We start from the raw sequence: 12580 nt of genomic DNA, 5'->3' as shown, positions 1-12580 counted from the left end.
TAAACATTCACTTAATGTCGCTCCATGTCATTCCATGTCACTTACAGTACATTTAACTATGTTTACGTATGTATATATTTTTTTTTCTTCATTTTTATCCCACGACTTTTGTAACCCATTTTTCACCCCTGTGTCAATCATCTAATGTGATCCTGGGCTCTACACACCCTCCACCAACAATAGGACAAGGGGAGAGCAACGGACTTGAACTCATGCTTCCTTCATGCCCGAGTGTCCAAGTTGCTCCTTTACACCTGACAGGGGGGAGTTTCCCTGGTTGGACGTAGCGCATGGGGAAGCAGTTTAGAGACCAGGATTACTGCATGTTTTTTGTGAGGGTATCTACCCTAGGGGACACGGGGAGAACATGTGAGGGTATCTACCCTAGGGGACACGGGGAGAACATGTGAGGGTACCTACCCTAGGGGACACGGGGAGAACATGTGAGGGCATCTACCCTAGGGGACACGGGGAGAACATGTGAGGGTACCCACCGGACACGGGGAGAACATGTGAGGGTACCTACCCTAGGGGACACGGGGAGAACATGTGAGGGTACCTACCCTAGGGGACACATGGAGAACATGTGAGGGGACCTACCCTATAGGGACACGGGGAGAACATGTGAGGGTACCTACCCTAGGGGACACATGGAGAACATGTGAGGGTACCTACCCTAGGGGACACGGGGAGAACATGTGAGGGTACCTACCCTAGGGGACACGGGGAGAACATGTGAGGGTACCTACCCTAGGGGACACGGGGAGAACATGCAAACTCCACACAGAAAGGCCCTTTCGCCAACCCCGCCTTCGGGTATGGCCACTGATGACGTGGAGGAATGAAACACGCCGCCAGCACCCACAGCGTCAGTCCCTGCTTGGCACCCAGACTTCCCAGACTTAGTTTTCACACCTCTAAACCTGTGCTGTGACAATACAGTCGATTCTGATTCCAGGTTAAGTCATACTATGCCTATACATTCAGGGAAAACCAGACGCTATGTGAGCTTGTAGATCGGTTATTTCCTGCTGTTGATGTACAACAAAATTGTGTTTTTGACGCAGTTAATACTGTGACAAAAGCACATTATTTATGTCATTCTACTTTGTTGTTCTGTACGTGTTATTTATTTAAGGAGAAATGTAACATGTGAAATGAATGTGAAGATAATATTTCCTACTCATGAGGAAAAGGTAACAGGTCTGACACATGGGTGATTGACACGCCACTGGTGTCGTCACCCAAGGTTACTTCAGGAGGAAGTGACACACGGGGAACAGGGGGAATCACAAACACGGTGTATTTACCACAGCTAGGGTCCACGTGGTTAATGAAGACATTGTTACAATAGATTCGCATTAACGTCCAGTCATAATAGCCTACAGTTCTAATAAACAATGTAACACCATTGAATCTTTATATTACCTGTCATCCTCCTCCTCCTGTCTGTCGCTCTTCGATTCCGACGGTGTAAAAAATATTCCAAAGTTCCAGGACTGTAACCGAACTATGACTTATTGTAGCTCCAACACACTGAATGAGTTCTATTAAATGAACCTGTTGTAGTCCAACTCACAGCGTCTCATAATGAGTTCTATTAAATCCAACACAAGCTTAGCTGATGATAATAATACAGGGTTTCTCTTCCTGGTCAGTTGAAGTTATACTCAGCTGAGCAGGGCGGGGAGAGAGAGAGAGAGAGAGAGAGAGAGAGAGAGAGAGAGTGTTGCCAACTTAGAGGATTTGTCGCCATATTTAGCTTCTTTCCAGACCCCCCATAGCGACTGAATTAGTGAAAATCTAGCTACTTTTTCTGGTGAATTGGGGACAAATCGATCGTGTTGACAGGCGCCAGAAATAAAACCCTCATTTTTCTCAGCCTCAAACCCGCTAAGTTGGCCAAACTAAACGTCTGTCTCAGTGGCTTCCTCGGCTCGGTTATGTGCACAGACTGCCACAGTGCTTCCTCCTTAAGAAATGAGGAAGCAGCTCACTTTAGTCTGTTAGTAAACATAAAATACACACTCAAATGCATAAAGTATTAACCTTCTAATTCCTGTATGGATCGGAACAAAATAGCGTTCTAAACGTTATTTTAATTGATTGAGTTAAACGAGCAGCGAATGTTCCGAGTTCAGACCACAGCCTCAGTGTCGAAAAATGTTTTGCTGGGCTTTTCTGTTTTTCTGAACCAATTGTTCAATTAATCAAAACATTTAGAGACGTAGGCCTACAAATAGACACTATAAAGAACGGTACAGTTCTGGTTCAAATGCACCACTTAATTAAGTTTAAGTACAATTTTGAGTTTTTGTTGAAAATAGCCGATCTACAAGCTCACGACGCGTCGCAGCGCAACGCGTCGTGAGCTTGTAGATTTTCTTGTAGATTTTCATAAAGTGTAAAAACACTCATTACGACGGCATCCAAGGCCCGCCGAAATACATTTCAGTCGACTAAATCAACTGTGGATTTAGTCGACTTAAATCTTATGACATTTAGTCGACTAACACTATAGACTAAAATGCGACTAAAACTAAATTAAAAAAGAGACTATGACTAAAACTAAAACGAAAACAACACTTGACTGCCACTGATGGCCTGACACCAAACAGTTTATATAAAGACAACAACAGACAACCAGAGACTATCTAATCTCTAATCTACCTTTATTTTGTTATAGATAATTGGATTAAATCAAATCAAAACAATACAGGGCAAACATTTTATGCTATACAACGTACGGTTAACCCATTCTGAACGGGAACCCCTTTTGGTGTTAGCATCATGTTATGCTTTAGCTATTGAAAAATAGCAGATCTACAAGCTCATAGCAGAGCTTGTAGGTCTGCTATTTTTGAAAAATCGAAGAACGACTGACATTTTTAGAATCTGATCTCAGGTCAGAATGGGTTAATCAGACCAGTGTGTTGTCCAGTGGAAAACCTCGTATGAATCTGATCTCAGGTCAGAATGGGTTAATTCCCTCCCATAGGCCAGGGGGATCAGATCCCATAGGCCAGGGGGATCAGATCCCATAGGCCAGGGGGATCAGATCCCATAGGCCAGGGGGATCAGAGTATCACAGTCCCGCCCCCTTTCAATCATGACGACGCCAGGCCCAGGAAATGATTCCCAATGCATTTTCCCCCTCAGACATTTCCAAAAAGTATTCATTTAAAGAGCTTTTAAGCGTCATTTCTTTCTTCTTTATAGTTCTTCTTTCGGCCCAAAACAATTGGGTTTGTTGTCATGATTTGTCACGACAGGAGTTGTCTTCGTACGACGCTTAAAAGGGTCTTTAAATAAAGTACACATCATCCATTTCCACACGAAAAGAAAGCGCCATCGTGACGCGACGACCGCGCCTGTCCAATCACAGGGGCGGCGAGCGTTTGCCGTCCAATCCCAGCGAGGCGGAGGCGGAGTCTCGGTGGCCCGCCGCCGCCCCCGCCCCCTCCCGCCTGCTGCGGCTGCTGCGATGGGCCTTGACCAGCGCCCCCGCCAGGCCCACCAGCAGCACTGCGCCCGTGACGCCCAGCACGGCGGCCGTCTCCGCCACGCACAGCACGCCGTCCAGCGAGGCCAGCGGCCGGCCCGCGCACGCCGCGGGGCCGGCGCACGTCACCCGCCCGTAGTCCTCCACCTGGGCAGGGGGCGGTACAGGGGGAGGAGTTCAGTTCTTTAACCGTCAGTTCTTATCGGTCAGTTCTTATCCGTCAGTTCTTTATCCGTCAGTTCTTTATCCGTCAGTTCTTATCGGTCAGTTCTTTATCCGTCAGTTCTTTATCCGTCAGTTCTTTATCCGTCAGTTCTTATCGGTCAGTTCTTATCGATCAGTTCTTTATCCGTCAGTTCTTATTGTTCAGTTCTTTATCGATCAGTTCTTTATCCGTCAGTTCTTATTGTTCAGTTCTTTATCGGTCAGTTCTTATCGGTCAGTTCCTATCGATCAGTTCTTATTATCGATCAGTTCTTATCGACCATTCTTATCGATCAGTTCTTATTATCGATCAGTTCTTATCGATCATTCTTATCGGTCAGTTCTTATCGGTCAGTTCTTATTATCGATCATTCTTATCCATCAGTTCTTATCGTTCAGTTCTTTATCAATCAGTTCTTATCGATCAGTTCTTATTATCGATCAGTTCTTATTATCGATCATTCTTATCGATCAGTTCTTATCGATCAGTTCTTATCGATCAGTTCTTATTATCGATCAGTTCTTATTATCGATCATTCTTATCCATCAGTTCTTATCGATCAGTTCTTATTATCGATCATTCTTATCGATCAGTTCTTATCGATCAGTTCTTATTAACCATCATTCTTATCGATCAGTTCTTATCGAGCAGTTCTTATCGATCAGTTATTTATCGATCAGTTCTTATCGATCAGTTCTTATTGATCAGTTCTTATCCATCAGTTATTATCGATCAGTTCTTATCGATCATTTTCTATTACATTGGCCTGAATGTAAGACCAATCAGACCAGTATGTTGAACAGAAGCATTATCTTTTACTATAAGGGTTTTCAAATACAGACCGACAGACAGAAAAGGTAGTAGACCTTTTTACTGTTGGAAAATAATATTGAAGAAACTGTGAACTGTTTAATGTGTGTACTGTCACTACTGTCACAGTAAAAGTGATATTTTGCGCCGGTTGGCAGGTATCAATACACTTTTAGACCCACATGCTGATCAGATTTATTCATTGATCGCCTCTTGATTGTTTCAACATGACGTCATGGGCTGCCATGCTCGATAATGTTGTCTGTTTTCAACTGGACCCGAGTCTGAATAAATACAGTTGATTGATTGACTTAAGCATAAGCACAAGTATTCGATAAGCCCAAAGCTTATCGATACCGGGTACCCAATAAGCCAAAACCTTGTAGATAGCGGGTACCCGATAAGTCCAAAGCTTATCGATAGCGGGTACTCGATAAGCCCAAAGCTTATCGATAGCGGGTACTCGATAAGCCCAAAGCTTATCGATACCGGGTACTCGATAAGCCAAAACCTTGTAGATACCGGGTACCCAATAAGCCAAAACCTTGTAGATAGCGGGTACCCGATAAGTCCAAAGCTTATCGATAGCGGGTACTCGATAAGCCCAAAGCTTATCGATACCGGGTACCTAATAAGCCAAAACCTTGTAGATACCGGGTCCTCGATAAGCCCAAAGCTTATTGATAGCGGGTACTCGATAAGCCCAAAGCTTGTAGATAGCTTGTTATGGGGGTTGCTCCCTCCCTCCCTACCTGCAGGTGGCGCACACGCTGCAGCTTGGTGAAGACGCGCTGCAGCTCGCAGTCGCAGACCCACGGGTTGAGAGACAGCTGCACGTGAGTGGACAGGGTGTGCAGACTGACCAGCGCCTGCATCACACACACACACACACACACACACACACACACACACACACACACACACACACACAATTTACAATTTAGGCATTTAGCAGACGCTCTTAAACAAAAAAGCATGGGAATACATCACATAAAAACATTTATCATGAAACATGCGTAAGCTAAGAAAGTAACAGTGGAATATCTATATAATGAAACTATACATATAAACTATACATCTATACTATACTATGCTATACATTATGTACTATGACGTGCTATGACTACATACAATGCACTTATGCTGTCTACATAACATGCTATAAGTCTGTATCAAATGCTATCTAAGTCTACAGAATTGCGCGCGCACACACACACACACACACACACACACACACACACACACACACACACACACACACACACAGAGTCTGTAACCGTTCACGAAAATACATTTTAAAATATGTTTACGTTTAATTTCTCAAAGAGCACCCATGGATGGACGGCTTCAGTTCAAAACTCCCCCCCCCCCCCTCCCCTTTTTTTATATAACGTTTTTTTTATTTAAAATAAATCTACAAAATCCATTTCATTATTAATTTCATCTTCTGCATGATCCCTATAAAATAAATCAAATGGAAAGTTTTTTTTTAGGAAAGTGACAAATAATTTAAAGGACAACTTTAGTTTTTTTCAACCAAGGTTCATGTTTTAGGTTGTTATCAGAGAAAGTAAAAGGTGAGTCTTAATTCTTTTTCATTTGCTGCTTTCTTTCGTTTTAGGGATTTTGGCTGTTTTTGACAGGGGGGCGGGGGCATTCGAACATTTTATGGTGATTTATTTTTGTATTATTTACTAGTCCTAATAAACCCCAAGAAATTACATCTGGCCACAGCAGATCACAGGATCTACTGAATGTGAAGGTAGCCTACTGGGGGAAGGCTTGTACTGTGTGTGTATAGGCTCAATATGTCAGTTTGTCACATTCAATAGATCCCGTGATCTTTTGTGGTCAGATGTAATTTCTTGGGGTTTATTAGGACTATAGTAAATAATAAAAAAATTAATCGCCATAATATTTTGTAAAATATTTAGCCCCATGCTCGAATGCCCCCGCCCTCCTGTCAAAAACTGCTAAAATCCCTAAAACGAAAGAAAGCAGCAAATGAAAGAAAATTAACACTCATCTTTTAGTTTCTCTAATAACAACCTAAAACATAAACCTTGGTTGAAAAAAACTAAAGTTGTCCTTCAAGTACTTTTTTCATGAATTGAAATGTAGGGGTTAGCGGTTGGGACAGCCACCTTCCAATAGGATGTTTTTTTAAATATTATATATATTATTATATATTATCTCAATTAATGTATTGTGATGAATTAGACCATACTATGACATTACCAGTGAAAAGTCTGAACACTAAATTGTTTTTTAACGTGTGTTTTTCACCGTGGGACTGAAATTTGAACCAATTCGGTAGAATATATGATTTCCTGTTTTTGACTCCAAGGAACAGCAATGTCCTCTGAGTGTACCAACAGGGGGCACTGTTGCACCACACACTGCAGGCCGGTCGGACTTTTCATAGAAGTGTGTATATTATTTGTATGTCTTTAAATGTTCTGATGAATTGAAAATGGAGGACCATATGATGTAAACAAGTCTTAGTGCTTATCCGTTTCATCCTTGTAGCAGTTTTAGTATTGACTTTGTTTCTGTTTCTCTATTGGATCCACACTTTAGAAGGTTTACAACCCTTAGGTCTCAATGACCATTTCGATATGAGTGTTAATTGTTCTATGAACAGATGACAAAAGATTACATTTGCTCTTTGCTTTATGATGGCTATGTGCCTGATATTTGCATTTGTTTGCATTATTGGCTTTTGTTAATTCTGTTTTTTGTTTACTTCGTTTGTAAATATAATAAAATAAATACTAAATAAATACATTGATTGTGCAACAGATCTGTGTGTGCGGAGCTTCCAGCACCTCTCCCATTCTGACCTGAGATCAGATTCTAAAAATGTCAGTCGTTCTTAGATTTTTTTCAAACATAGCAGATCTACAAGCTATGAGCTTGTAGATCTGCTATTTTTCAATAGCTATAAAGCTATAACATGATGCTAATACCAAAATGAGTTCCCGTTCAGAATGGGTTACGTTTTTTTCAGCGGATGAGCCGGTGGATCTTTTTACGTTTTTGTATTGACTTTGTTTGAAATGTGCCCATCCTGCAAAGTGTTTAAAAGGATCCCTGGCTAATAAGACAAATATGCCTTAAAACATTATAGCCTATAGAGCGCCGTAGTCCCTCCCCCTTTCAGAAAATCGAGTGGCCCAGGAAATGAAAACCCAATGCATTCTCCCATCGGCACTTCTTATTTAATTTATTTAAAGACGGTTACGCCGCGGACAAAGCCAACTCGGATCGTGACAAATCATGACAATGAACACAATGTTTTGGGCCGATCAAATCATTAGAAAGAAGAAAAGAAAGTCAGGAGACAACACTATTTGTTTTGTTTTTCGTCTTATAAATTATTTGATCGGCCCCAAAACATTGTGTTCATTGTCATGATTTGTCATGATCCGAGTTGGCTTTGTCCACGGCGTAACCGTCTTTAAATAAATTATATTATAAGTGCCGATGGGAGAATGCATTGGGGTTTCATTTCCTGGGCCACTCGATTTTCTGAAAGGGGGAGGGACTGCGGCGCTCTATACTTGCCCTCTATAACTAAAATTAAAATAAAATAAAAACACCTTCAAAATTTCTTTTAATTCTTTTTTTTTTTTTTTTTTATATTTTTTATCCCACGATTTTGTAACCCATTTTTCACCCCTGTGCCAACACACAGCAGACTGGGCCTCTTGGCGCAGCTCCGTATATAATATAATCCTATATACCTTGAAGTTGAGCCTCTCCATGCGGTTCCCCTGCAGCCCCAGCAGACTGGGCCTCCTGGCGCAGCTCCGTATATAATATAATCCTATATACCTTGAAGTTGAGCCTCTCCATGCGGTTCCCCTGCAGCCCCAGCAGACTGGGCCTCCTGGCGCAGCTCCGTATAATATAATCCTACCTTGAAGTTGAGCCTCTCCATGCGGTTCCCCTGCAGCCCCAGCAGACTGGGCCTCCTGAGCGGGGCCAGGGCCTCCTGGGGCAGCTCCGTATAATATAATCCTACCTTGAAGTTGAGCCTCTCCATGCGGTTCCCCTGCAGCCCCAGCAGACTGAGGCTCCTGAGCGGGGCCAGGGCCTCCTGGGGCAGCTCCGTCAGGTTGTTGTGTCCCAGGAGCAGCACCTCCAGCCTCTGCTGCCTGGCCCAGAGGCCGTCGGGCACGGCGTCCAGCCCGTTGGCCTCCAGGTTGAGGGAGACGAGGCGCGGCAGGCCGCTGAGGACGCCCACCTTCCACCCAGGGGGGGAGAAAAAAAACACCATTTTAGATGAATCAGGGGAGGGTTAACTTTGACGATGGAGACCCATCTATTCGAGGAGAACTACAACTTAATGCAAGTGGATGGGAGGAGAACTATCAATTCCATCCAACCATCCATCCTCAACCGCTTATCCGTAGTGGGGTCGCGGGGGGCAACAGCTCCACCAGAGAGCTCCAGACTTCCCCTCTCCTCCAGAGCAACATTAGTGACTTCCTCCTGGGGGGGATTCCGAGACGTTCCAAGGCCAGTGAGTCGATGTATTTCCTCCAAATGCGCCTTGGTCTGCCCCGGGGGTCTCCTCCCAGTGGGACGTGCGTCGAGGACCTCCCTAGGGAGACGCCCGAGAGGCATCCTAACCAGATGCCCCGAAACCACCTCAGCTGGCTCCTTTCCAGGCGAAGGAGCAGCGGCTCTACTCCGAGTCTCTCTCTCGTGTGACTGAACTTCTCACCCAATCAATCAATCAATCAATACCATAGTGTTTATAATATGCAATGTTTTGCCACCACATGCAGCGACTCACCTCCAGGGCGGCGATGCGGTTGTGGCTGAGGTCCAGCGTCCTCAGGCTGTGGAAGTGAGCGAGCGCCGGCGCGCTGAGCCCGGCCAGGCGGTTGTGGTCCAGACGGAGCTCCCGCAGGGCGCTCAGGCTCTGGGAGAAGTCGTGCGGGAGGCCCGTCAGGGCGTTGAAGCTCAGGTCCAGACGCTCCAGGAACTGCAGCGACAGCGACTACGGGAGGAAGAAGAACCGACAGAACATTCACTCACAACCACCGTTGTTCTGTAGAATCACAGACTGTACGATGCACCCAGGATGCTAGACAGCGCCCACGTTCTTCCCGTCGTGGGTTGCTGTTGTTGGGGTGGTGTTTTACCTGTGGCTGCAGCGCCTGGATGCCGGTGTTGGGGTGGTGTTTTTACCTGTGGCTGCAGCGCCTGGATGCCAGTGTTGGGGTGGTGTTTTACCTGTGGCTGCAGCGCCTGGATGCCGGTGTGTTGGGGTGGTGTTTTACCTGTGGCTGCAGCGCCTGGATGCCGGTGTTGGGGTGGTGTTTTTACCTGTGGCTGCAGCGCCTGGATGCCGTTGTTGGGGTGGTGTTTTACCTGTGGCTGCAGCGCCTGGATGCCGTTGTTGGGGTGGTGTTTTACCTGTGGCTGCAGCGCCTGGATGCCGTTGTTGGGGTGGTGTTTTACCTGTGGCTGCAGCGCCTGGATGCCGTTGTTGGGGTGGTGTTTTACCTGTGGCTGCAGCGCCTGGATGCCGTTGTTGGGGTGGTGTTTTACCTGTGGCTGCAGCGCCTGGATGCCGTTGTTGGGGTGGTGTTTTACCTGTGGCTGCAGCGCCTGGATGCTGTTGTTGGGGTGGTGTTTTACCTGTGGCTGCAGCGCCTGGATGCCGTTGTTGGGGTGGTGTTTTACCTGTGGCTGCAGCGCCTGGATGCCGTTGTTGGGGTGGTGTTTTACCTGTGGCTGCAGCGCCTGGATGCCGTTGTTGGGGTGGTGTTTTACCTGTGGCTGCAGCGCCTGGATGCCGGTGTTGGGGTGGTGTTTTACCTGTGGCTGCAGCGCCTGGATGCTGTTGTTGGGGTGGTGTTTTACCTGTGGCTGCAGCGCCTGGATGCCGGTGTTGGGGTGGGGTTTTATCTGTGGCTGCAGCGCCTGGATGCCGGTGTTGGGGTGGTGTTTTTACCTGTGGCTGCAGTGCCTGGATGCCGGTGTTGGGGTGGTGTTTTTACCTGTGGCTGCAGCGCCTGGATGCCGGTGTTGGGGTGGTGTTTTTACCTGTGGCTGCAGCGCCTGGATGCCGGTGTTGGGGTGGTGTTTTACCTGTGGTTGCAGCGCCTGGATGCCGGTGTTGGGGTGGTGTTTTACCTGTGGTTGCAGCGCCTGGATGCCAGTGTTGGGGTGGTGTTTTACCTGTGGCTGCAGCGCCTGGATGCCGGTGTGTTGGGGTGGTGTTTTACCTGTGGCTGCAGCGCCTGGATGCTGTTGTTGGGGTGGTGTTTTACCTGTGGCTGCAGCGCCTGGATGCCGGTGTTGGGGTGGTGTTTTACCTGTGGCTGCAGCGCCTGGATGCTGTTGTTGGGGTGGTGTTTTACCTGTGGCTGCAGCGCCTGGATGCTGTTGTTGGGGTGGTGTTTTACCTGTGGCTGCAGCGCCTGGATGCCGGTGTTGGGGTGGTGTTTTACCTGTGGCTGCAGCGCCTGGATGCTGTTGTTGGCCATCAGCAGGATCCTCAGGGACCACAGCCCGGAGAAGGTCCCGGCGCGGACCTCGGTCAGCCGGTTCCCGCTGAGGTCCAGCAGCCAGGTGCCGCGCGGCACGCGGCGGGCGGGGGCGTGGCTCAGGCCGCGCGAGGCGCAGTCCACCAGGTCGGACGCCTCGTGGCACACGCACTCCGCGGGACACGGCGATGACCCCCCCCTCCTCCTGGGATGGGGGGGGGAGGCGGAGGAGGAGGAGGAGGAGGGGCTCCCGGGAGGGGGGAGGAGGAGGAGGAGGAGGGGGAGGAGGAGGGGGGTGGTGATGGGAATGGAGAGAGGCATCCTGTGTGCAGAGGAACGTTAGGATATAGTTTTAGATTTTTTCGTTTGAGTTTTTCGTTGGGTTTGAGTTTTTGAGCGATCTCATAGAAGAGTTATAGGACATTGAGGGGGCAGAAAGCCAGCGCTGTTCTAATGCAGCCTGAACTGAGACAATAAGCTGGATTTGGAAATACATTGTTTTCAACCAGGGCATGTGTGCAACATGACAACTGTTTTAAAGTATTGTACAGTAACAACTACAGTCTCCATGTAATGTTTCTGTTGTACGATTACTACAAAACAATCTAAAGTAAAGGGATTCAAGATCATTAAAGCTGGGCTGTTGCCCTGCGAGTCCAAATGCATTTTCTGCCTATACTTCCGGTCCAGGACTCGTCCCAGTTGGTTGTCCCCCATTCTCAATAGAAGTCTATGTAGGAGAGCCTCCATTGGACTGAAGCCAATAGAAGTCTATGTAGGAGAGCCTCCATTGGACTGAAGCCAATAGAAGTCTATGTAGGAGAGCCTCCATTGGACTGAAGCCAATAGAAGTCTATGTAGGAGAGCCTCCATTGGACTGAAGCCAATAGAAGTCTATGTAGGAGAGCCTCCATTGGACTGAAGCCAATAGAAGTCTATGTAGGAGAGCCTCCTGACTGAGGCCCCATGAAGTGAACAGAACAATGAAGAGACAATATGACGTAATGAGGGGGACGTACATTTTCCCTTCATTGTCAACGCGGCGTTTCCTAAACAAACTCTGAACTAAAGACAAACATTAAAACCAGGTGCATGGGAGGCGCCCCTCAAAAACAGCAGATCTACAAGCTCTCACAACGGGTCTACGCGGTGCCGAATGTAAAAGAATATAAAATCACACGCGTGAAGCGAGGTGCCCGGAGCGCCCTCTTCTCTGCCTTCATACCAGCCACATGGCGTCTCACGGCGTCATTTAGTAGTCCTAAACTAACATTTAAAAAGTCCATAGACTTGGCTGCCTCGTGACGCAATCTTCGAAAGCCGCATGCAAAAGCTCGTATACCGTCTGCTAATCATTCGGAGCGTGTAGCCTAAACGCGTCGCGCAGGGAGAATGATTTACCGCTGGAACATAAAGCTAGCTTACCTGCCGTGTGGTGACGCGGGCGGGCGGGCGGGCGGGGGTGGGGCTGGCGGTCACTCCTGGTGTCAGTCTTGGCAGGTGTCCGGGCAGCGGTGATGCTAGCAGCGCTGTAGACCGATGCTAGCAGCGCTGTAG

At 47.1% G+C, this 12580-nt stretch overlaps 1 protein-coding gene across 1 annotated transcript; it reads right to left on the bottom strand.

Annotated features, from left to right (window-relative positions):
• Positions 1–3379: 3379 nt before the first annotated feature.
• On the bottom strand, positions 3380–11228 carry LOC308312107 (uncharacterized protein; the record flags this gene model as incomplete). The annotated part of the gene is made up of 6 exons (XM_080794504.1): positions 3380–3649; positions 5270–5386; positions 8264–8318; positions 8402–8766; positions 9322–9528; positions 10988–11228. Coding segments are annotated over 6 exons (1255 nt in total), but the record flags the coding sequence as incomplete, so codon positions are not given.
• Between the last annotated feature and the right edge of the window lie 1352 nt (positions 11229–12580).

Source organism: Protomyctophum bolini (assembly GCF_963924005.1).
Source record: "Protomyctophum bolini genome assembly, contig: SCAFFOLD_354, whole genome shotgun sequence".
NCBI lineage: Eukaryota > Metazoa > Chordata > Actinopteri > Myctophiformes > Myctophidae > Protomyctophum > Protomyctophum bolini.
Note: the sequence above shows the minus strand (reverse complement) of the source record. Positions and strands in the feature narration are given on the sequence as shown.